This window comes from Dendrobates tinctorius, unplaced genomic scaffold, assembly GCF_039654945.1.
Source record: "Dendrobates tinctorius isolate UK_male_01 unplaced genomic scaffold, ASM3965494v1 ptg000011l, whole genome shotgun sequence".
NCBI classification, from domain to species: Eukaryota; Metazoa; Chordata; class Amphibia; order Anura; family Dendrobatidae; genus Dendrobates; species Dendrobates tinctorius.
The window spans coordinates 2,029,777-2,057,155 of NW_027361679.1; the positions used below are offsets into that span (position 1 = coordinate 2,029,777).

At 43.9% G+C, this 27,379-nt stretch overlaps 1 protein-coding gene across 1 annotated transcript in view; it reads right to left on the reverse strand.

Moving 5' to 3' along the window:
• Window positions 1-27,379, reverse strand: part of BANK1 (B cell scaffold protein with ankyrin repeats 1) — a 1,011,739-nt gene that overhangs the window by 921,082 nt on the left and 63,278 nt on the right. The window contains exon 2 of the mRNA XM_073589285.1: window positions 8,683-9,081. Coding sequence (XP_073445386.1) covers window positions 8,683-9,079 — 397 coding nt within the window. The 5' untranslated portion in view covers window positions 9,080-9,081. The remainder of the gene's footprint in view (window positions 1-8,682; window positions 9,082-27,379) is intronic.

The following is a 27,379-nucleotide window of genomic DNA, read 5'->3' on the forward strand; positions in this document are numbered from 1 at the left end:
GTAAGCATGGTCCCCCTCACCCATCTTTCCTGGTATGCATGGTCCACTCACCCCTAGGAAACTGCACACATACAAAAAAAACATTTATACTCACCCATCTTTCCTGTGGTCCAGCGCTGTCTGTTCTGCCAGAGGCTGGGGGAGGAGTGTGGCACTGGCGCCGGACTACGCGCATGACCATACCGCGCTGTCCGGCACCATTTTCCTGAAGGCACACTGCAAATGTGTCTTCAGGAAAATGGCACCGGATAGCACTATGCGCATGCGCGATTCTCACAAGCACTCCTGCCCCGGCATCTTCCGGTCCCAGTAAGGCTTAGCGCGAAGGACCGAAGATGACGTCACTCTCGCGAGAGCACGACATCATCAACGGTCTTTGACGCAAAGCCTTACTGGGACCGGAAGATGCCGGGCGCGTGGTGAGAGGATGGAAAGAGTCCGGGGGCCGTCAGAGTATGAGTATAACCCTATTTTTTATTTCAATTCTATTTTTTACAGATTTATGGTACCCAGGGTTCGGAGGAGTCTCCTCTCCTCCGGACCCTGGCTACCATCCGCACATTAGGTTGCGAACAATCATCGATGCGGGCGGCTGCACTGCGCCTGTCACTGATTGATCATCCGCCACCAATCAGCGATGCGGGATTTCCGCTACAGATCGGCAGACAGACAGAATTAGAAGATTATATATAGATATATATATATACACACCCCATATATACTCATGTATAAGCCAACCCGAGTATAAGCCAAGGCACCTAATTTTGCCACAGAAAACTTGGTAAGCTTATTGACTCGAGTATAAGCCGGGTATGCATTGTCCTGTCATCCCTATCCTGCTATGTGTGGCTCCCCCCCGTCCTGTCCTGCTATGTTTGGCTCCCCTGTTGTATGCATAGCTCACAACCCCTCAGCATGGCTCACACCCACTGCATAGCTCACACCCCCTCATAGCTCACAACCCCCCAGCATGGCTCACAACCCCCCAGCATGGCTCACAAACCCCTCATAGCTCACAACCCCCCAGCATGGCTCACAACCCCCCAGCATGGCTCACAAACCCCTCATAGCTCACAACCCCCCAGAATGGCTCACACCACCATCCTACTGACCCTCCTCGCGTGTCCCTGTAATGAATCTCTGTCCCATGCCGGCAGCTCTTTCTTATTCCTGTGCTCAGCGGTCACATGGTACCGCTCATTAAGGTAATAAATGTGCGCTCAATGCCTATGGGAGTGGAGATGCATGCATATTCATTACATTAATGAGCGGTATCATGTAACTGCTGAACACAGGAAGAAGCTGCCAGCACTGGGACAGAGATGCAGGGATGGAGATGCAGTGACAGAGGGTGAGTATAGACGTCTTCTGGAAGCCCCCTCCCCCTCCTTCGCTGGCTTTCTGGACAATGACTCATGCATATGCCGAGGGGGTCGTTTTCAGCACAAAAAAATTGCTGAAAATCTTGGCTTATAAACGAGAATATAAGAAATATGTATATATTGTAGTGTTGCTAATAGTCACATAGTCGATGGGATGCAAGTTTCGCAGAGATGGCTTGTTTCTGTGTTGCAACCCAGAGTATTTTCTTAAGCACATGAAAGTACTAAGAGGTTTGTTTGTTGCACCTGTAACTGGATTACGGGTAGCTGTGAGAGATGAGCTGGTCTAGCTACCCACATACTGTACCTCACCTCTGAGTGTGCTTAACAGCCTATATAATGGAGGCTGTTGTGTGGCACATGGTCTGTATGTTGGGAGGTAGAAGGCCTCCTGTGTGTGCTTGGCTCCAGACTGAGTCAGAATACTGAACGCTTCCGCAGCCTGTGTTCCATACAGGCCTGACAGAGCAGAGCCCCACTATGAACATTTGTATTTTGCTTGCCTGATCTGAAGGCTTTTTTTGTTTTCTGTTTGGCTTCTGGGTTTATGAAGAAATAAACCCACTGAACTTTTAATGGAACAAGCCTCATGTCTTTCTCCTGATGCACCCAAGTGAGTAAAACCCTTAAATTGGTGTTAGACATGTGGACAGAATTCCCAGCAGAGACATGCGGCTACTACAGGAAGGACTGCATGTCCTGGGTTAAGTCTGTCACAAGCCAGCAAGCCTCAGCAGAAAAAATGGAGGACCTGCTGAAACACCTGGTCAAGTCGCAGCGGCACCAGCAAGAGACCCAGGCTATTGTTACAGCACATCCAGCAGGGACAACGACAGCAGATGCAGCTTCTGGCAACTGCCATCCAAGGCAGGGCGAGTGCCCCAATCCCAAGTCCAGCTGATGACGCCCACGTCCGGAAGGTGGTAAGATGGCTTTTGGAGAAAATTACCCCCGGGGATGAGGTTGAGGCCTTTGTGACAAAGTTTGAAAGGGTCACCAAGAGGAAGAAACTCAGCAGTGGGCAGAGCTATTGGTGCTGTACTTGACGGAAGAACACCAGAAGGCATACTATGATTTTGCTTTGCAGGACGCCAAAGAGTATAACAAGCTAAAAGCTGAGATTCTTGCACGCTTGGGGTGACAATGACTATCAGGGAACAGCGGGTTCAATGCTGGGCGTATCACCCGGACAAGCCACCTTGCTTCCAAATGTTTGATCAGTTGCACTTGGTCCAGAAGTGACTACAGACAGCCAGAGTCCTCTATGTCTGCGCAGATGGTAGAACAGGTGGTGATGGACCAGTTTGTGCACTACCTGCCGAGGCCCATAAAGACTTGGGTTGCCCAGGGAGGTCTCCAGATTGATGATGAACTGGTTGGACTGGTCAAGAGAAACTAGGAGGTTAAAGGTCCCATGGGAAGGCACCCCACTCCATGCTGGGGTTCCCAACAGGGACAGAGGCCGAAAAGGGGGTGGGACATCCTAGGTTCAAAGGGATGGATGTGATGCCCAAGGTCCCTACGGGTGATGTTATTTGCTGGAGGTGCCACAGCCCAGGCCATATAGCTGCCCATTGTCCCCTGACCCCTGAGAAGCTGGACTGCAGCTTAGGATGCCGATGTTCATGTTATGCATATCCAGCCTGCAGTGTGAACTGTCCCCCCAAAGAGGGGCTTCAAGCGTGTTCCATGAAGGTGAACGAGAGGGAGGTAATGGCACTGCTAGACACCAGGAGTTTAGTGACCCTTGTGAGGGCCACCCTTCCTCTCCAACTGATCCTGGGAAAAAAGTTGGCATTTGGTGCCTACATGGTAGTGCTAAAGACTACCCTATGGCCCAAGTGGACATTGAAATAGTCCACGGTACTGAGTCCCATGAGGTCGGCATTGCTCTGGATTTGTTATTATTATAGGCCAGGACTTTTGTTTATTTTGGGATCTGTGGGAGAAGGATTCTGAGTTTGCTGGTGTGAATTGGCAACCAGTGAACCCTAATAAGGTATCACCACACCCAGAGTCTAATGGATTTCCCTTTTGTGTCCTTGTGGGGGATGAGGAGGAAGTGTCCCCTGAGTCTGACATTCCAGAGTTAGGGGTGACCTGTAAGAATTTTTTGTCTGCACAACATAGGGACTTAACTCTGAAGGAAGCCTTCATTAATGTCACCATCATAATTGGGGTTGCACAGGAGCCAGGGGTTGACACAAGGTTTCCCTATTTTTTGATGAGTGGGGAGTTGTATCAGTTCATGAAAGAGATGGAGAAGATGGTGGAACAAGTAATAGTGCCAGGCCCCTATAGACGGAAGGTGCTGGCCATGGCCCATTCACACCTCTTGGGTTGACATCTGGAAATGTAAAAAATGTAGGAATGGATCATGCAGAGGCTCTATTGGCCCTGGTGTCACCAGGAAATATTAAACTATTGCAGGTCCTGCCCTACATGTCAATTAATTGCCCCCACCTCTCACTTTCGAAGTCCCCATCGTGCCATTGCCCATTATTGAAGAGAGAGAATTCAAGAGAATTGCTATGGATTTGGACGGTCCCTTGGTCTTTTGGTCAGTCCCCAGTTGAGGACTTCAGTGTCTTATCCTCAGACAGATGGCCTTGTTGAAAGGTTTAATAAAACACTGAAGAGCAAGCTGAGGAAAGTTATAGAAAAAGACAGTAGAGACTGGGACTATCTCTTACCGTATCTGTTGTTCTCCATCTGTGAGGTTCCGCAGGCCTTTACGGGGTTGTCGCCAATTCAGCTTTTGTATGGCAGACATTCATGAGGTCTTCTGGATATAGCCAAGGAAACCCAGGAAGCTAAAGTCATGCCCCACAGAAGCATCATTGAGCATGTGGCACTGATGCAGCAGATGATTGTGAAGGTGATGCCTATTGTAAAAGGACATTTCCAGGCACAAGAAGCTCAGGCCAGGGTCTACAACCAGTCAGCCAGAGTGAGGCAGTTCAATCTGTAAGACTGAGTTCTTGTGCTAATTCCTACTGTGGAGAGCAAGTTCTTGGCCAAATGGCAAGGACTGTATGAGGTGGTGGAGAATCTAGGTGATGTAACCTAGAAGATTGATCCACCAGGAAGTCAGAAATCATATCAGATGTACGATGTCAACCTCATCAAGCCATGGCAAGACAGAGGGCCAGCGGAAACTCCATGCTTGCTGGGCAAGTCAGAAGGCGAGGTTGGAGGTGTCACTATAGCAGAGACGCTGTCGAAGGCACAGAAACAGCAGTGCTGGGAGTTGCTAAAGAAGAACAGGGACCTGTTCTCCAAATTACCGAGGTGCACAAGGGTCGTAAAACACAAAGTTCTGATGGAGCCACATGTGCGCATAAATGTAAAGCCCTATCAAATTCTGGAGGCCTGTCGAGAAGTGATCTCCAAGGAGGTGGATCATATATTAAAACTCAGGGTCATTGAGGAATCCAAGAGTGGTTGGTCAACCCTGATTGTGCTGGTCCCAAAGCCCGATGGTGAATGGAGGTTCTGCAACAACTATCAGAAGTTGAATGAGGTCTCCAAGTTCAACGCATATGCCATACCACACGCCGATGAGCTAATATAGAGACTTGGGCCCACAAGGTACATAACCACCTTGGATTTGATGAAGGAATATTGGCAGTTCCCCACCATGGCACAGGGAGCCAAGGAGAGTGCTGTGTTTTCTATGCTGGACAAATGCTTCCAATACGTCTCGATGCCGTTTGGACTGCAGGGGGCCCAGGCGACCTTACAGAGAGCTATGGATAGAATTCTTGCACCCCATAAGCAATACACCGGAATGGGAGAGTCATCTGGAAAAGGTCCAGGCGGTGTTTGATGCTCTAAACAAGGCTGGGTTTTCAATAAACCCAAAAAAAGTGCCTTGCGGAAAGAAGAAGCCAAACACCTGGGATGTGTAGTGAGTAGAGGCGAGACCAAACCCCAAATCAGTAAAGTGGAGGCAATTCAACATGGCTGAGACCGCTGTAAAGAAAACAAGTCAGAACCTTACTAGAGATCGTGGGATACTACAGAAGGTTCATCCCAAACTTTGCCATAATGGTCGCTCCCCTACCTGAGCTACTTAAGGGGACAAAATCGGTATTGGTCAAATGGTCTAAAGAGGCAAATGGCCTTTCAAGAAATGAAAAGGGGCTCTGTGTAATCCAACAGTTCTGGTGGACCCCGAACTTAAGAAAGAGTTTATCCTCAAAACAGAAGCCTCAGATGACGGTTAAGGAGCACTTTTCTCAGTAGATACACGGTGAGGAGCACCTTATTCTCTACCTTAGTAGGAAGCTATACGCATGTGAGAGGAATTGTTCAATCATAGAGAAGGATTGCTTGGCAATAAAGTAGGTGGTGGACACATTACGGTATTATCTGGTAGGATGTAAGTTTAGATTGGTATCCAACCATGCCCCACTCAGATGGATGAGAGAAACAAAGGGTAAAAATGCTAGCATCACTTGCTGGTTCTCAGTCCTATAAAATTTCAACTTCCATGTAGAGCATAGAGCAGGGAAACTACATGGTAATGCCAATGCCCTCTCAGGAATCCCTTGTCTTGTAGTAGAATGTGCCAAGCCCCACAGTTTTAGGCAGAGGGGAAGATATAGTAACATAGTAACATAGTAACATAGTAATTAAGGTTGAAGGGAGACTTTAAGTCCATCTAGTTCAACCCAATATGTAATATGGCTAACAGTTGCATAGTCCACAGGAGGTATTTGTCGCAGAGATGGCTTGTCTCTGTGACGTAACTCAGAGTATTTTCTCTAGTGCATGAAATTGCTAAGAGGTTCATTTGTGTCACATGTGACCGGTTACAGGTAGCTGTGAGAGATTGGCGGGTCTAGCTACCCACATACCTCACACCAGGGTGTGGTTAACAACCTATATAACGGAGCCTGCTGTGTGGCACATGGTCTGTATGTTGGAAGAAGACCTCCTGGGTGTGTTTGGCTTCAGACCGAACCTGAGTACTGAACGCTACCCCAGCTTTTGTGCCATAAAAGCCTGGTGGAGCACAGCCCTGCTATGGACATTTGTATTTTGTTTGCCTGATCTGAAGGCTGTTTGTTTTCTGTTTGGCTTCTGGGTTTATAAAGCAATAAACCCACATGAACTTTTAATGGAACAAGCCTCCAGTCCTCCTCCTGAAGCACCCAAGTGAGAAAGACCCCAACTATATATAGTGTGTCCGTAAAGACATGGTGCACTTTTGACCAGTCACTGGAAAGCAACAAAAAATGATAGAAATGTGAAATATGCTCCAAATAAAAGAAAAACTCTCCCAGTTACATACCTATACAGTGCAGTTCGATGTGGGCTCCATTTGTTGTCCTACACACATCCAAAGGATAGTGAAGTTCTTGCCACACATGGGTAAGGATGTCTGGTGTAGCAGAGTGAATAACATCTGTGATTCTCTGTTTTAAGTTATTAATGTCGTTGATACGTTCAATGTACACATGTTGCTTCACATAACCCCAAAAGTAAAAGTCTAAGGGTGTCAGATCCGGGGATCGTGGTGGCCATGGCTTGACAGAACCCCTGCCAATCCACCGCCGGGGGAATGTTCTATCCAGTATCTCACGAACAATGGTGGCGTAGTGTGGAGGAGCTCCGTCTTGTTGAAAGATGACACCTTCTGGAAATTGTGGCACTGCATACAATTCCAACATGTCAAGATACTTATTTGCCATCACAGACCAATCCGTGAAAAAAATGGGCCTATCACCTTATCATGCATCAGGCCACACCACACATTCACTTTAGGAGTGTTACATTCGTACTCAATGCAGGCATGAGGATGTTCAGCAGCCCATATTCGGACGTTATGGCGATGAACATGTCCACAGATATGGAAGGTCGCCTAATCGCTAAACACAATCTTCTGCAGAAATATTGCATCATTGTCGATCTCATGAAGCATATCTGTAGCAAACGCGCATCGTTTGGGTCTATAGGCTGGTTTGATAGCATGCAGCAGCTGCAATTTGTACCCCGTAAAACAGAACACCTTAGGAACTGTAGTCTTGCTTAGATGTAATTGTCGAGCACACTGCTGAGCAGCTGAAGAATTCTTTAAGTTCCCGCCTGCCCTCCCTTACACTGTATGTATATATATATATATTGGGGAAAATAGGCATTTGACAATTTTGTAACTTTTCCCACCTACAAAGAGTGGAGAGGTCTATAAATTTTAAAGGTACATATCAACTGTGAGTGACAGAATCTTAAAAAAAAAACCTAGAAAATCACATTATTCGATTTTTACACAATTAATTTGCATATTATTGCATGAAATAAGTATTTGATACAATAGAAAAACACACCTTAATATTTGGTATAGAAATCTTTGCAATTACAGAGGTCAAATGTTTGCTGTAGTTCTTGACCAAGTTTGAAAACACTGCAGTAGGGATTTTGACGAATTTCAAACGGGCCTGGACATATGCTGGCTTTTAATCCATGATGGTATACTGTGTTACTAACAGTAATGTTGTAGACTGTGGTCCTAGCTCTCTTCAGTACATTGACCAGGTCCTCTCGTATAGTTCTGGGCTGATTCCTGACCTTTCTCCGAATCATCCTTGCCCCATGAGGCGAGATCTTGCATGGAGCCCGAGACTGAGGAAGATTGACAGTCATCTTGCGTTTCTTCCATTTTCCAATAATTGTGCCAACAGTTGTTGCCATCTCACCAAGCTGCTTACCTATCATCCTGTAGCCCATCCAAGCCTTGTGCAGGTCTAATATTTTGTCCTTGGTGCCCTTAAACAGCTCTTTGGTCTTGCCCATGGTGAAGAGGCTGGAGTATGACTGACTGTGGGTATGGACAAGTGGTACAGGTAATGAATTCAAACAAGTGCAATTAATACAGATAGTGAGTGCAGAATAAGATGGCTTGTTAAAGAAAAACTAACAGGTCTATGAGAGCCAGAATTATTGCTGGTTCTTAGGTGATCAAATACTTATATTTTTAGATTCTGTCTCTCACAGTTGAAGTGCACCTAAGATAAAAATTACCGACCTCTCCTTACTTTTAGTGTAACAAACACTTATTTTCCCCACTCTGTATACAGCATTTGTGTATATATATGTTTTTCAATATCTACAATACATTTTTGGGGCGGTTACTTTTTCCCCCACAAATTGTATATTTTTTTTACTTTTTACCTTGACCACCAGTGTTCTTCAGCAGTAAACTGTGCTGCTATTCCATATTAAAACAATTTTGTAGATTTTTTTTCACCGTCATATAAATTTAGCATTAACCTGTTATACTGCAACATCAAGTTACCTTCATTCAAAACAGTCGACACAATGAAAATGTAATCTTGGGGATCTTGATCTGGCAGGATGACATGAAAATCTTTTTCAAAAGGAAAAAGTTCATATAGCCCTTCAGGTGAATCCACTCCACAAAGCATCAGAACCACTCTGCGTGAGGGCTGTAAAAGTTCAAAGAAATTGGTACTTTGACTTTCCAAAATGTTCTTCAGAATATCTCTTGTCAAGACTAGCAGCTTACACTGCCACATGGAACTGGAGAGGTTTTCCACCACCTCAATTGGTTCACTGTTGACATCATAAAGAAATAGATCATCAATTTGCAAATGTGATGTCAGTAATTGCTTCAGATATGCGGCCCATTCTTCTCCACTCTTCTCATAAATTACCAGAAGATTTTTTGTCATTTCTGCAAATTATTAAATGAAACATTAATTAATATTAATTATTATTGCTTTCTAATCACTGATAGATTTCATCTGGTGACATGACTTTCCATGTCCTTTTTAACCTCTTTTTTCTTCATGCGTTCAATACTTTTTCCCTGTGTTATTTTTCATAACTATGGTTTGATTTCTTTGCCTGTGCGGGTTGAATGAGTTGTTACCGACATCTGGTAAGAATTTTTTGTCACTTTAGAAATTGATTTACTTATAAAATTGGTGATGTGCTCACTACTTATTTCACCCGCTATATATACAGTGGCATGTAAAAGTCTGGCCACCCCTGGACAAAATTACTGTTAATGTGAACAGTTAAGTTATGTGCATACGTTGCGGATTTGTGTGCGGGATCCGCAGCGGATTTGGCCCTGCAGATCCCCTGCATATTCTCATGCTGTGTACAGTACCATGTTAGGCTATGGAAATGAAAATCCGCTGTGCACATGCAGCGGAAAATTCCGTGCGGAAGCGCAGTTGTTTATTTTCTGCAGCATGTCAATTCTTTGTGCGGATTCCGCAGTGTTTTTACACCCATTTCATTCTAGGAATCCGCAGGTGTAAAAACGCAGCCCAAATCCGCACAAAACCCACAGAAAATCCACAGTAATTCCGCAGTGAATCCGCAGGTCATTTTACCTGTGGATTCTGCAGATTCCACGCTGAAAAATCTGCGCAGGAATCCGCAACGTGTGCACATACCCTTAAGCAAGTTGAAGATGAAATGATCACTAAAAGGCCTAAAGGTAACGATGACTCATTTCCTTTGTATTTTCGGCAAAGAAAATCTATATATATTTTAAGCAACTTTAACCAAGGTTTCAGACCTTAATTAGCCTGTTACAGTTATGGCTTTTTTACTATCATTATTAAGAAAGGCCAGGTGATGCAAATTTTCAGTGTTTAAAAACCTGGTTTCCTATAACCTTGTACCAAAAAACAGCAACCATGGGTTCTTCTAAGCAGCTGACTAGCACTCTGATAATGAAAATGGTGGAGACCCACAAAGCAAGAGAAAGCTATATAAAGATAGCAAAGCATTTTCAAACTGCCCATTCTTCAGTTTGAAATGTAATTAAGAAATGGAGGTTATCAGAAACAGTGGAGAACAAGATAAGGACTGGAAGACCAAGAAAAATGTGAGAGCTGCTAGCAGGATTGTTAGAGAGGCAAATCAGAACCCCCGCTTGACTGAAATTGACCTAAATTTGGCAGACTCTAGATTTGTGGTAAATTGTAATACTGTTCAGAGACAGCTGAACAAAAATAGCCACCTGCTAACCTTAGATATCACTTTAGTTTTGCATGGTACTGTATTTTTATTGTTGTTCGTTTTATTGTTTTTTTTCTTCCTAAAAGTAATTGCAGAGATGCAACATTTTGTGAAGTCTCTAAATAGAAGTCCATAATGCTTACACCAGGTGATGGATTAAAAGGCAGGTCGGAAGAGAAGTTGCAGATTTTAAAAACCACAGGAGCTTGTGTAAAATATTACAGCAGATGAAACTGAGCCATGGCAAGATTTACCCAAACAGAATACTATACTGTCTGAATGCTCAACTCAGATACGTCACACAGGTATGGCGTTTTCAACTTTGGATGAGGCCTTGGGTAATAATGGCCATAAAAATAAAGCATGCCAGGTGATATAGAAGGGTTAATATTGCTTATCTTTGCAGATATTAGTGAAGACACATGGTATGTTTATAGGAAAGGAATGTACTTCACAGACCCTGAATTAAGCTGATGTAAAACTGCTGATGCCACATAATCTGGTGACATTTGCACTGAATTCAGGAATAAAGTGTCTCTGTAACTGGTATAAAAGGTTGATTTGCTGTGCCGATAAATGGAACAGTCTTGCTCATTATCCGTATGTACATGTTTATTCATCCAGAACACCTAACTCCCTTGCTTAGGCATGACTCGTCCTACTGTAGTAATGCTCTGGGTCTGATCCAAATTGCTACAACATAGGCAAGCAGTGAGACACGATGTGGAGTACATAAAAGGGCAGCAGCCACAGGGGAGGGAGCAGAACCTGACTCTGAAGTCAAGAAAGGTGCATAGCGCAACATCAGTTTCTGTCAGCACATAGGTGACAACATTTCTTACATGCTGTAATTATGAGGCAGATGTTCACAAGATAACAGCCTAAAACTATGAGTGGGTTATAACTGTTTATTAGGGTGTCTGAAAATGATCTAAATATTAACCAGAAACCCACGTAAAAATAATGTTTTTCATGTTAATATTATAGCCTTTATAAGGGTATGCTCACAATGGGCGTTTTTGCTGCATTTTTGCTGCGTTTTTTATGCTAATTTTCAGCTGCTTTTTACAGTACCAGCAAAGCCTATGAGATTTCAGAAATCTCATGCACACACATTGTTTTTTTTGTGGTATCAGGATTTTGTGCTTTGCTACGTTTTTTGGACATAGACCATGTCACTTCTTTCAGCGTTTTTGCAGCGTTTTTCACCCATTGGCTTGAATAGGTGTTGAAAAAAACGCTGCAAATATGCAGGTATCATTATTTGCAGCGTTTTTGCTGCTAAAAAGTCAAGGACATTAGCTTTGGCAAAGAAAAAAAAATGTACCAAAAAAAATGCACCAAATCTGCACCAAAAAACGCACCAAAAATGCACCTAAGGCTACTTTCACACTTGCTTTTTTTTGCAGCGCGTTTTTCCCGCAAAAAAACGCATTGAAAAAATGCATACAAAAGCATACAACTGCTGCGTTTTTTTCAAGCATTTTTATGAGCATGCATGAAAAAAACGCAGCGTTTTTATGCGTTTGTATGCGTTTTTAGTGCATTTTTACCGCGTTTGCGGTTTTTCCAAACATTAGGTGGCCCCTCACACTAACCCAAACCATGACTTTATTAACCCTAACCCTAACCCTGACCCTAACCCTAACCCTGACCCTAACCTTAACCCTGACCCTAACCCTTAACCAAACCATACTTAACCCTAACCCTGACCCTAACCCTAACCCTGACCCTAATCCTAACCCTAACCCTGACCCTAACCCTAACCCTGACCCTAACCCTGACCCTAACCCTAACCCTGACCCTAACCCTAACCCTGACCCTAACCCTTAACCAAACCATACTTAACCCTAACCCAAACCCTAAACCCTAACTAACCCTAACCCTGACCCTGACCCTAACCCTTAACCAAACTATACTTAACCCTAACCCAAACCCTAAACCCTAACTAACCCTGACCCTAACCCTAACCCTGACCCTAACCCTAACCCTAACCCTGACCCTAAACCCCCTTAACTAACCCTAACTCTAACCCAAACCCCTAAATTCCATGGTTAACAAAAAAAACGCATGTGCAAAAAAACGCATACATAAGCATGCCAATGCGCACATATGCGCACCCATAGACTTATAATGGGTGTCTTGCTGTAAAAAAACGCATTGCGCGCATGCGTTTTTTTGAGGCAAGTCGGACGCCCAAAAAATGCAACAGGATGCATTTTGTGCGCCCGAGCGCATACCGCAAAAAAACGCATGCGCGCAAAAACGCATACAAACGCGTGTGTATGCGCACATAAGCGCATCCCATGCAAAGTATAGGAAAAAAATTTGCATGCGTTTTTTAGCGCTAAAATCCCGCAAAAAAAAACGCAAGTGTGAAACCAGCCTCAACCTGCGTTCTTGCCGCAGCTTCTTCCCTGTCAAGAAGATCAGGTTTTGCTGCAGAAAAAAAGCAGCAAAAATGCCCAGTGTGAACTTACCCTAAGGCCGGAGTCACACACGTGGTATAAAAATATGGTCCGTATTTTACAGTCATAATACGCAGAAGTGTTCCCTGAACAGCGATACATATGTCATCCATTGGCAAGGCGTGGCTGTGTCTTTTGCGCATGTAAGAATCCATATGACATCCGTATTGCATCTGTATGCCGAGATTTTCTCGCCGGCTTGCAAAATGGACATATAATGAATCGTAATGACAGGCTAAAACACAAATGAAAGAATAGATATAGACACATAGAATTCATATAGCTAATATATAAAGTTCAATGTGGGTGTGTATGTATGTATGTATGTGTGTATGTCCGGGATTGGCATCCGCACCGTCGCAGCTACAGCAACAAAATTTGGCACAGTCACACATCTGGACCCCGAGAGTGTCCTAGGCTATGTTGTGAGGCAAAATTTTAACCCCGCGCATTCCAATTCACCAAACAATTTTACCCCTATCTACATAATAGGGCAAAAGTACGTATATGTATGTATTGGCATCTGCACCGTCATAGCTACAGCCACAAAATTTTGCACAGTCACACGTCTGGACCCCAAGAGCGTCATAGGCTTTGTTGTGAGGTGAAATTTTAACCCCACACATTCCAATTCACCAAAAAATTTTGCCCCTATCTACATAATGGGGAAAAAGTGAAAGGAAAAGTGTTGGAGGCAAATTGACAGCTGCCAGATGTGAACAAGGGGGATTTAAAGAATGAGAGTGATGGCGCCAAACAGTATATACCGTACAGTTGCTAAGGTGGGGCCCTAAAATGAGATACTCACCACACACCGGAATATGAACACACACACAAAATGCGCCACACACTACCACGTGCTTCAACACATATATCACCCTCAGCACACATTTCACCACACATACACCAACCGTGCCACATAAAAGTCGAAACACAAAAGTTGCCACTCAAAACTCGCCACGCTGTCCCAGAGCTGTTTACAAGATGAAAAATGAGCTGTGATTGGTTGCTATCAGCAACAGTTTTCTTTGTAGACAGTTGTGGTAACTGAGGCCTATTATTCTTATCATTTCTATGGTGTAATCATCCTTCTGTAAAGCTGGAAATAACACAATTTATTACCGTGCCAACACAGACCACCCTCTGACACAGACTGCAGGGGGAGCCCAGTATCACACAGGAGAGGATTAGACACATGGCTCAGCAGTCAATATCACACAGGATAGGATTAGATACACAGCTCAGCAGTCAGTGTCACACAGGATAGGATTAGATACACAGCTCAGCAGTCAGTATCACACAGGATAGGAATAGATACATGGCTCAGCAGACAGTATCACACAGGATAGGATTAGATACGCAGCTCAGCACACAGTATCACACAGGATAGGATTAGATATATGGCTCAGCAGACAGTATCACACAGGATAGGATTAGATACACGGCTCAGCAGACAGTATCACACAGAATAGGATTAGATACACGGCTCAGCAGTCAGTATCACACAGGATAGGATTAGATGCACAGCTCAGCAGTCAGTATCACACAGGATAGGAATAGATACATGGCTCAGCAGACAGTATCACACAGGATAGGATTAGATACGCAGCTCAGCACACAGTATCACACAGGATAGGATTAGATACATGGCTCAGCAGACAGTATCACACAGGATAGGATTAGATACACGGCTAAGCAGACAGTATAGGATTAGATGCATGGTTTTTATGTACAATATAATCATTATAATTTGTTATAACTAACCACAGTTGGTTACTAGGCCCAGGCAACGCCGGGCTCTTCAGCTAATATATATATATATATTTATATATGTTTATATTTCATAGAGTTCTACGTAGAAAAATAGCCGCTAAATCAATTGACGTCTTCTGTAAAATCATTACAGAATGCAACATGAAATGACACATGGTTTACATACAGTAAACCAATTCATTTCATTTTTTTTTTTATATGTCTTTGACTAATAATTAGGGGAGACTGCGCAAAGATGAATTCATTCATTCGGCAGTGGTTTACAGCGGGGCTGATAGCATTAGCACCGGTCTCCGTTGTAAACTAGTTAACCACTTGTGATGGATTGCAGCGGGGGACCTGACTGAACAGCGGAGAGGTATGTATATTGTTGTTCTTTTATTTTTATTTCATTTTATTAGATGCGCCTTTTTTTGGGGTGGCTGGGGGCAGATTTTTTTTTAGCCGGGGGGGGGGGACAATAGTCCCTCTCTAGGCTATTAATGTCTGCCCTCATTCACTGGCTTTCCCTCTCTGGTGGAGAAATTACCGTGGGAGCCCATGCAATTTTTTTCAAATGAATTAACCCGTTAATTTATCACCTACATGTACAAAATTTTACACACATACCTCAATCTAATTATTAGTCAACGACATATAAACTAAATTAAATGAAATGGTTTACTGTATTCAAACCATGTGTCATTTCATGTCGGGTTTCATAATGATTTTACAGAAGCCAGCAATTGATTAAGCGGCTATTCTGCTATGTATAACTATATGAAATATAGATATATATATATAAATATATATATACAGTATATATATATATATATATGTGTGTGTGTGTCTCAATGACATGTATATATATATATATATATATATATATATATATTCTTTCTATTCTTTATTAAGCATGTCAGTGTGATTTTATTGTATCACAAAATGAATTGCCAGCTTTTGTTAAAGGACACCGGTGCGTATTTCTCACAAATCACACTTGTGGTCAGTGTGTAATCCGATTTTTTTCTCTCACTCATTGACTTGCATTGGTGAGTCTTGGCCAAGAATTGGTGACAATCACAGCATGCTGCCATTTTCCCAGCCCGTTTAAAACGGGTGAGAAAAAAATCGGATGATAGGAGCTGCCCCATAGATTAACATTGGGACCATTGCACTTCTCCATTTTTCTCACTAGTGTGACTCTGGACTTATACAGATATTTTTTGTAACAAGTTTTTTTAGGCTTATATAGCAATAAAATCTACCCAAGAATATGTACAATTCTATGGCTGAGCAATATAATACCAATACATTTTTTAGAAAGTTTTTTGAGGGTTATATACCAACGAAATGTTCTCCATAACACAGAATAGTTTATAGGTGAGCAACATTATCAATATACCTACCGTACTTACACTCATGTATAAGCCGAGATTTTAAGCACTTTTTTTGTGCTGAAAATGCAACCACCGGCTTATACACAAGTCATTGTGCAAAAAACGGCTGGGGAGGGGGAGCAGCGGCAGGAGCCGGTGGCTGGGACATCACACTCACCCTCCTGTGCAATCGCAGAGCATTCCCTGCATCCTACTTTGTCCCAGGGCGAGCAGCTTCTTCCTGTGTTGAGCGGCCACATGGTATCACTCATTAAGGTCATGAATATGGACGCAACTCCACTACCATAGCCGTGGCATCCATATTCATGAACTTAATGAGCAGTACCACTTGACCGCTCAGCACAGGAGAGCTGCAGGAAGCCGGGACAATTGAGACGCTGGGACGTGCAGTGATGGCGTGAGGTGCATGAGTATGAAGACGGGGGAGCATGGAGGAGGAATGGGGAGCACAGAGCAGTACGGGGGAGCATGGAGTAGGATGGGGAAGCACAGAGCAGGACGGGGGAGCACGGAGGAGCATAGTGGAGGCTGGGGGAGCACTGAGGAGGACGGGGGTGCACTGAGGAGCATGGAGGAGGAAGGGGGAGCACTGAGGAGGATGGGGAAGGACAGGGAGCTGAGTTATACATAGAAGGATGGGACAGTGGAGTCGAGCCAAGCGTACTGGGAGGGGGGAGAGCCACAGAGAGCAGGACAGGGAAGAGGGGACAATGTAAACCCAGCTTATACTTGAGTCAATAAGCTTACCCACTTTTCCGTGGCAAAATTAGAGGACTTGGCTTACACTCGGGTCAGTTTATACTCGAGTATATACAGTAAATAATTTACCCATGAGTATGTAAAAGTCTATGGATGAGCAATATAATACCGATACAATTTGGAATTCAGGCTCGACCTCTTCATTGTAACCCAATACACGCTGAGCAGATGAGATGAGGCTGGGCTGACTTCAATCCCTTTATGTTTTGTCTTCCTCCATCCCAACCTGATCTGCATGCAAATTTTCAAGTTTAATTGTGAGCAGCTTCTGCTTAGGTAGGTACAGAAGCGGGACACTTGCACTGAATATGGCGTCATCACCTATCATCATCTTTGTGGAGTCCTCAATGTTTTGGTGAGCCTAACAAGATTCAGACAACCATATGCCCATTCTTCAGCTATTATGTGTGGAGGTTGACCTTAATATGTGGTACTCAACAAACTGGTCTCTTCTGCTCACAAAACCTTGCCAGCAAGTGTAGTGTGGAGTTCCCTCATGTGGTGCTGTTGCACAACAGGCGGTAAGCTGGCACTTGCATGCTTTGTTGTAGCACTGCCAGAGCAGCAGCAGTTGCAGCTCACTTGCGGAAATGGGCACTGATGTGGTTTACCTTGACCAGAAGCTTTGGAAAATCTGGGTGTATTTTCACAAACCACTGAACTACCAAGTGGAGCACATATGCCACATATGGTATGTGTATGAGCTTGCCAAGCTTCACAGTAGCCACCAGGTTACACCCATTATCACACACCACCATGCCTGGTTGGAAATTCAGCAGAAGAAAACACAGATATTTCTGGCCTGTTATTATTTATTTAACTCTGCCAAGGTGTGCAGTTTGTTTTCAAAACAAATTAGCTTCAGCAGATCCTGTTGCCGTATCAATGAGGCAGTGCTGCAGAGCGTCCCGCTGATGTGATGAAATACCACATAGGAGTTGGAGGATGAGGAGAAGCAGGATTGGGTGCAGGAACTGCTGTAGGATGTGGAGAAAACCCTGATGGAAGTAGGTCCAGCAATCTTCGGTGCCGGGAGCACATGCGCGGTGCCAGGATGTGACTAGGCCCCAGCCTCCACAATGTTCACCCAGTGTGCCATCAGAGAAATGTAGTGTCCCTGGCTGCAAGCGCTTGGCCACATGTCAGTCTTCATGTGGACAATACCAGTGAGTGTGCTGGTAAGGGCACGGAAGATGTTCCTGGACACGTGCTGGTACACTGGCTGAAAAACTGGCAGCTGTTGACTGAGTACCGAGTGACGGTTGCCTCCATGAGTCGGCAGAAATCCTCCGCATCTACCAGCCTAAATGGCAACATTTCCATGGCAAACAGCTTGAAAATGTGCCTATTTAGCATTTAGGCTTGTGGGTGGATGACTGGGAACGTTCTTTTTCATTCCAAGGCCTGGGGTGGGACCAGCTAAATGCTTGCTTGGAAAAAGGATTTGAAAGTCCCTTATGATGGTAAGTTAGAATGTGCAAGAATAAATGCAGGGCAGGAGGCATCTGCCCAGGCGTTATGCCCACAGGTGTGGGTGCTTAGATGACATGTGCCTGATTATGCTGGTGGTGGTTAGTGTAGGGGATTGATTCACATGGCTGCTTTCAGAAGTAGACAAAGGAATGCTTCTTATGGTAAATCACCTGCTGGTTTATTATGGAACAGTATAAACCAGGGTTCCCCAACTCCAGTCCTCAAGGCCCACCAACAGATCATGTTTTCAGGATTTCCTTAGTATTGCTCAGGTGATAATTGCATCACCTGTACAATACAATGGAAATCCTGAAAACATGATCTGTTGGTGGGCCTTGAGGACTGGAGTTGGGGAACCCTAGTATAAACCATAGCAGGGGTCAGCAAAATAAACATGGCCTTTCTAACATAATGGTAAAACAAAAAAGATAACATATAGCAAAGTCTGTATGTCTGAGGAGTTCACTCGCTCAGACCACCATTTGTCTTCAGCTCCACCTGGAGCCACGTCTGGAGTCTCTCCTCTCTAAACCACAACACAGAGAAAAAAAAAATTAAACATCCCAGCCACACCCTTAATGTGAAGATATGGTGAGTAGGCATCCCACCCATATCTTACCTACTCACCTACAAACCCATCCCATAACATGGCTGATCAACTCTTTCAGCACATAGCATGCTGGAAAGAAACTTATGGGCTTCTAGATAATGGAAGAAAGCAATCTTCGTGACACTATCTCCCCACATATACTGTGCCAGTGATCCTGTCACATTTGGTTCTTAGTGGTCAGGTCCCTGTTAATCTTTGCATGGCAAGGTTGCAAATGGCCAGTTTGCTTGTCTCAGAACTCTCTTTGAAAAAGTCCCAGACTGGGGATCACCTAACTCTTTAACAGAAAAATTAATGACTGTGCATGCTCTGCGGAATAGTTGCCTGCCTTCTCCCACTGGTTACCCACTTCGTTTTTCTGCCTGGTTTGATGTTGCCGATCACTACCCCTCAGCACTGCTGGCCTTGCGCTGCATGCCAGCTACACAGGTTATGTTGGTGACTTCATCATCCACGACCTCCTCTTCCACCACCACACCATGGTCCTCCTGACTTGGTTACTTAACAACAAGATTTAGCGGCAGCTGTGTCTCATCATCATTTTCCTCCTTCTTATCCCAAATTTGTGATTTCACACCATCATGTTGATGTGGCCGTGGCTGCTTTAAGTTTTGTGCATCACTAAAGAGCATGTCAGCCTGTCCTGTTATGAATGAGTCACCGTAGGAGGCAAAAACAGAAATGCTAGCTAAGTCCAGAAAACCAGAGAAGCTGGCAGCTATCAGATTGCAGACCCCTGAACCTATCAACACAACTAGCAGTAGCCGTGGGGGGTTCCTATGATGCCCTAGACCCCTCGATCACAGCCAGAGGACTATATAGCCTAAAGACAGAAAGGGAAATCTAAACTGCCCCAGAGCAGACCCCAAAGCAAAAGGCAGCCCCCAACATATAATGACGGTGAAGCAAGAAGAAAGCACACTAACACAGACAGAAAGATAGACTGAGCAAAGACGGGGCCCAAGCTAACTAGATAGGAAAGGACAGGAAGGCTGCTGCCTGCAATCCATGAAAAACCCTATGAAAATAAGAACCAACAGACTGACAGTGAAAAAGGCCCTGAAGACGCTAGGCTTCAAAAAGGCTATGTCAGTACTCAGGAATATTCTGAAGACAGAGCAACTGGCAAAAGGAGATTCAGCTCACCCCAGCAGGGAATGACAGAATCCAAAAAAGCAAGGAAACAAAAACAAAACACAAATGCTAACAGGCAAAGCAGAAAACTTAGCTTTAGAGGAGCAGGAATCAGACTGGTCTCCTAGAAGTCCACAGAGAAATCACCCGCAGGGCAGAAGGGCGTCGGCAGCCTTATATCCAGTCCGTGATTCCACTCAGCCAGTCATCATCATTAGGCTCAGGTGCCTGATAATCAGGCTCACTACCTTCCTTCACCAGAATAGGGAGTTCACCAGACCTCAGTGACGAAGGGGAAAATGAACTTACAACAGTACCTCCCGCTTGAGGAGGGGTCACCGAACCCTCAACCACGCCACCAGGGCGATCAGGGTGAGCCTGATGAAAGGCACGCACCAATCTTTTGGCATGAATATCAGAGGCAGAGACCCAGGAATTATCCTCCTGACCATAACCCTTCCACTTAACCAAATACTGGAGTCTCCGTCTAGCCAGACGGGAATCCAGTATTTTCTCTACCTCATATTCCATGTTACCTTCAACCAATACAGGGTCCGGAGGTGCCACCCCAGGAACAACTGGTTCAACAAACCTCTTCAACAAGGACTTATGGAACACATTATGGATTTTAAATGTGACAGGAAGAGCCAAACGAAAAGAGACCGGATTAATAATCTCCACAATCTTGTAAGGTCCAATAAATCTAGGCTTAAACTTAGGAGAAGCCACCTTCATAGCAATATTTTTTGATGATAACCACACCATATCACCAATCTTAAACTGGGGACAAATGGTCCTATATCGATTGGAAAACCGCTGGGCCTTTTCCTGGGAGAGAGATAACTTATCCACCACTTGGTCCCTGATCTGGTGCATTCTCTCCACCACAGTGTCAACACCTGGGCAGGCAGAAGGCTCCACCTGCCCTGAAGAAAATCGAGGATGAAACCCAAAGTTACAAAAAAAAGGTGACATCAAAGTGGCAGAACTAGCTCTATTATTTAAAGCAAATTCGGCCAAGGGAAAAAATGAAACCCAATCATCCTGATCAGCGGAAATAAAACATCTCAAATACGACTCCAAGGTCTGGTTTGTTCTCTTTGTCTGCCCATTGGTCTGAGGGTGAAAAGCAGAGGAGAAGGACAACTGAATTCCCAGCTTGGAACAGAAAGTCCTCCAAAATCTAGACACAAACTGAACTCCTCTGTCAGATACAATGTTCTCAGGAATCCCGTGCAAGCGAACCACCTGTTGCAAAAACAGGGGCACCAACTCAGAGAAAGACGGCAACTTAGGGAGTGGTACAAGATGAACCATCTTAGAGAACCTATCACAAATCACCCAAATAACAGTCATTCTTTGAGAGACCGGCATATCAGAGATGAAATCCATTGAAATATGGGTCCATGGCCTCCTGGGGACTGGCAAAGGCATCAACAACCCACTAGAGCGAGAACAAGATTTAGACCGGGAGCAAGTCCCACAGGACTGCACAAAATTCCTGACATCATGAGACAAGGTGGGCCACCAAAAAGAGCGACTCACCAGATCTCTAGTACCAAAAATACCTGGATGACCAGCCAATGCAGAGCAATGAACTTCAGACATCACTCTTCTTCCACTGGTCAGGAACATACAACTTTCCACTGGGACAACGCTCAGGTTTGTCCTCCTGGAACTCTTGCAGAGCAAGTCTCAAATCGGGCGAGATGGCAGAAAGAACTACCCCTTCGCCTAAGATGGTAGCAGGCTTGGTCACCACAGGAGAATCAGCAAAGAAGCTCCTAGAGAGGGCGTCTGCCTTGACATTCTTAGTTCCAGGAAGAAAAGAGACCACAAAATCAAAACGTGTAAAAATCAAGGCCCACCTAGCCTGTCTAGGGTTCAAGCGTTTAGCCGACTCTAGGTAAATCAAATTCTTGTGGTCAGTGAGGACCACAACTTGATGTTTAGCTCCCTCCAACCAATGTCTCCACTCCTCAAATGCCCATTTCATGGCCAACAGTTCCCGATTCCCCACATCATAGTTACGTTCAGATGGAGAGAACTTTTGGGAAAAGAAAGCACAGGGTTCATTTTAGATGTTACAGGATCCTTTTGGGACAAAACAGCTCCCGCACCAATCTCAGAAGCATCCACCTCTACCTGGAACGGGAGTGAGACATCAGGTTGCCGCAAATCCTGGGCGGAGGTAAATCTTTGCTTCAGCTCCTGAAAGGAAGCAACAGCCTCCGGAGACCAATTCAACACATCAGCACCCTTCTTAGTCAGATCAGTCAATGGCTTGGCAATACTAGAAAATGTTGCTATAAATTTCCGATAAAAATTAGCAAAACCCAAAAACTTCTGGAGGGCCATCAAAGAAGTGGGCTGAACCCAATCATAAATGGCCTGTACCTTGGCCGGGTCCATTTCTTTAGTTGACGGAGACAAAATAAATCCCAAAAATGAAATCCTCTGTACTCCAAAAAGGCATTTCGATCCTTTGACATACAGGGAATTCTCCCTCAAGATCCGGAACACAGTCCGAATATGTTCCACATGAGAATTCCAATCCTTGGAGAAGATCAAAATATCATCCAGATAGATAAACAAAAATTTATCGACAAAGTCTCGGAAAATATCGTTCATGAAGCACTGGAAGACAGAAGGGGCATTAGTGAGCCCAAAAGGCATCACCAGGTACTCAAAATGTCCCTCCGGAGTATTAAACGCCGTCTTCCATTCATCCCCCTGCTTAATGCGGATAAGATTATACGCCCCCTGAGGTCAAGCTTGGTAAACCAGCAAGCACCTCTAACTCTAGAGAATAGATCCGAAATCAGGGGTAACGGATACTGATATTTAATAGTAATTTTGTTAAGGGCACGATAATCAATACAAGGCCTTAAAGAACCATCCTTTTTGGCCACAAAAAAAAAAAACGGCACCTAAGGGTGAAGAGGATGGTCTAATATGACCCTTCTCCAACGCCTCCTTAATATAGGATCGCATAGCCTCGTGCTCGGGTACAGATAAATTGAAGAGCCGACCCTTGGGAAATTTACACCCCGGGCTCAGTTCAATTGCACAGTGATAACTCCTATGAGGAGGCAAAGATGCAGACTCATTCTCACTAAATGCATCATAAAAGTCCGCCAAATAGTCAGAAACATCATGCGACTGAGGAGAGGTGGAAAAAAACGGAGCCTCACTAAAGGCACACCGACAACCCCAACTCACCGCAGACACAGATTTCCAATCCAAAACTGGATTATGAATTTGCAACCAGGGGAATCCCAGAACAACGGCATCATGCAGACCACGCAACACCAAAAATCTGCAATTTTCTTGATGGTCTGGGGCGACCCGCATGACCACCTGGGTCCAAAACTGAGGTTTATTTTTCGCCAAAGGAGTAGCATCAATCCCCCTCAAAGGGATAGGCGTCTGCAGAGGTGTCATCGGAAATCCACAACGTTTAGCAAAATCCAAGTCCATTAGGTTTAGCGCTGCTCCTGAATCCACAAAAGCCTTGGCGGAAAATGTGGACAGGGAGCAGATCAGAGTAATTTCCAGAAGAAACTTAGGTTGAACACCACCAACAGAAAACGTGTGTGCAAAGCGTTTCTCTCGTTTAGGACAAACAGAAATAATATGCGAGGCATCTCCACAGAAAAAACACAGCTTATTACGCCTTCTGAACTCCTGACGTTGCGCCTTAGACAAAACTCTATCACATTGCATAGGTTCAGACGTCTGTTCAACCGGTGGCAACACCTCTCGTGCAATCCTGCGTTCACGTAAACGCCGATCAACCTGAATGGCTAATGACATAGAATCGTCCAGACCAGAGGGAACAGGAAATCCCACCATAGTATCTTTTACGGCTTCTGACAAACCCTTCCGAAAGAGAGCAGCCAAGGCATTATCATTCCAGGTAGTAAGGACCGCTCACTTTCGGAACTTTTGACAGTACAACTCTGCAGAATCTCGACCCTGGTTCAATGCCAACAGGGTCTTTTCAGCCTGATCAATAGCATTAGGTTCGTCATACAACAACCCCAAGGCTTGAAAGAATGCGTTTACATTAGTCAGAATAGGATCATCTGGTTTCAAAGAAAACGCCCAATCCTGGGGATCGCCACGCAGCAAAGAGATGACAATTTTAACCTGCTGCGCGGAGCTCCCTGATGAGTTAGGCTTCAAGGCAAAAAATAATTTACAATTATTTTTGAAACTCAAAAATTTAGATCGATCCCCAAAAAACACATCAGGTGTAGGGATCTTTGGCTCAACAGCAAACGAACGAGCAAGGTAGGCGGAAATTCCCCGCACTTCCGCAGCGAGCTGCTCCACATGATCAGACAATTGCTTTATCTCCATTGAGAGAAAAAAAAATTCCCCCTACGGCCTCAGAGATATAGAGGAAAGAATATACACACTTTTTTTTTTTTAAACACAATTCTTTCCTGCTATTGAGTACCCTAGGATCTGCGGTATGGCGGGTGATTCTGTTATGAATGAGTCACCGTAGGAGGCAAAAACAGAAATGCTAGCTAAGTCCAGAAAACCAGAGAAGTTGGCTGCTATCGGATTGCAGACCCCTGAACCTATCAACACAACTAGCAGTAGCCGTGGGGGGTTCCTACGATGCCCTAGACCCCTCGATAACAGCCGGAGGACTATATAGCCTAAAGACAGAAAGGGAAATCTAAACTGCCCCAGAGCAGACCCCAAAGCAAAAGGCAGCCCCCAACATATAATGACGGTGAAGCAAGAAGAAAGCACACTAACACAGACAGAAAGATAGACTGAGCAAAGACGGGGCCCAAGCTAACTAGATAGGAAAGGACAGGAAGGCTGCTGTCTGCAATCCATGAAAAACCCTATGAAAATAAGAGCCAACAGACTGACAGTGAAAAAGGCCCTGAAGACGCTAGGCTTCAAAAAGGCTATGTCAGTACTCAGGAATATTCTGAAGACAGAGCAACCGGCAAAAGGAGATTCAGCTCACCCCAGCAGGGAATGGCAGAATCCAGAAAAGCAAGGCAAACAAAAACAAAACACAAATGCTAACAGGCAAAGCAGAAAACTTAGCTTTAGAGGAGCAGGAATCAGACCGGTCTCCTAGAAGTCCACAGAGAAATCACCCGCAGGGCAGAAGGGCGTCGGCAGCCTTATATCTAGTCCGTGACTCCACTCAGCCAGTCATCATCATTAGGCTCAGGTGCCTGATAATCAGGCTCACTACCTTCCTTCACCAGAATAGGGAGTTCACCAGACCTCAGTGACGAAGGGGAAAATGAACTCACAACACTGTCCCTCTTGGAGCATGTACGGTAGGTTTTGAGGTCATATTTATGAAATGTTGTGGTAAAAAAAGCTCCTCAGTGAGTCCTAGGGTGGGATCACTAGTCTCATGGGGCTCAAGATGATAGGAGGAAGAAGGATAAGAGTGAGGATTAAGTGATCCAGACTTTAGGCTAGTAAGACTTGACCGTAAGGAAGATTGTGTGGTACTGCCAAGCCTGCTATCCAACTGATCACCTGTTCACACTGCTCTGGCTTCAGAGGTGGTATATTTTGTCTCCTTGCAAAGTGGGACAAGAACTTTTGTGTGGTGGATGAGCCTGTTTCTTGTTCTCCATCAACCTGCCCCACGTCTTCGACATCTGCATGCATCATCATCAGCACTTCAACTTTTCCATCTCTTCACATATCTTACACATTTTGTAATTGCTAGGTCTCTTGAAGCCAAGTTTATTTTTAATCAAAGAAAAAAACTGGTCACCTGCAGCAATCAAAGTGGTTTTTGGGAGTTTACGCCACCATAATGTTATAGAATAATGCAAAAGTGTATTAATGACAATCAAATTCAATCCAGAAAAATGATTTAATGTTTTTTCTCAGTTATAGATATCACAGAAATGCTCAGAGACCAGGCAACACTGTTTGATTGAGAAGTGGAAGCCTACAAAATTTATAAAAACTTTTTTGCAGTTTTACAGAACACAGATTTGTTCACAGACCACATAACACTGCATTTCTGAGAAATGGACGCCTACAATTTTTTTAAAAAGCTTTTGTACACTTTTAGAGATCACAGAAATATTCACAGACCACGTAACACTGAATCGATAATTATCCAGCACATCTTCTTGACTTTAAAAAACCTTTTCTTTATTCAATTCCTCTTAAAAACATTCTTACAGATCAAGACAAAAATGGATAGCTAGTCTCACTTGAGCATAACATTTTTACGCTTTTCAACCCATGTATGTGTCTTAATCATAATGAATAAAAAACAAAACTCCTGACTTGATATACTGCTCAGGAGAGGAAATTACATTTGTTAAACAGCTGATGAGTAATCAATGTTAGAATACCACACACACACAGGTAACCACACACCTTCAGACATGGTTTTAGTTAAAAAAAAAAAAGAAAAAGAATAAAACATATGGAGATCAAAACTACAGAGCAGCTTCTTAAAGATTATTTCTATATATCAAAAAATTGAAAAAAAAACTAATAAAAATAACTTGTCTGATTTCTGATTCAAACCTAGGGGAGCTCTAGTGTTTAAACGCATATTCCAGTGTGCTTTTTTTTTTATGCAATCCATGCCCTATGTCCCCTCCTCGGTGTCTAATATTTATTTTTTGGACTGCAATAATTTTTAAATCAGACACATTACCGGAGTGAACGTACAGAATATGCTTTGAAACACCAGACAAACTGCGTGTTGTGCGGTTTGGTGCATCATAAATGTGTTCTGTGCAGTATTCTGGTGGTGCACCCAACATATTGGACTCCCACAATTCATTATTGATTTTATATTAAAAGTTTCTCCTGTTTGATAAAAAACAAACCATTTGGTATTGCTTATATACCTGCAAGTTCCACATGTTTTACGGCTGCACCGATAGGAGCCTTTGGTTGCCAACCAATTTGTTTGATCTGCTGTAGTAAAATTAACCCTATTCGTATGGTCACTTGGAGACAGTACATTCCCAATAGTCAAACCCCTTTTTGAAACAAATCTTTCCCCATTTTCCAGTATTTTTTTCACTATAGAGTCAGTATTTAAAATCAGTAAGTACTTTTTTATTATGTAAATAATTTGACCGTATTGATTGTTATAAGCGGTAGAAAAAACAATGTGGGAACTAGAGGACTCTACACTAGATTTATTGCTTTGTAAGAGATATTCTTCTGTACTTTTTTGATCTGCTCTTTTCTTTGCTGAAATCAGGGTGGAATTTTTATTACCCCTGTTAAAAAACCTTTTTTCAATTTTCTTGCATTCCATGCCATAGAGTTCCTCTGATGAACAACAACGCTTTGTTCTAATATATTCCCCAGTTGGGATGTTGTCAATAATATGCCTGGGATGATCACTAGTGGCACACAGCA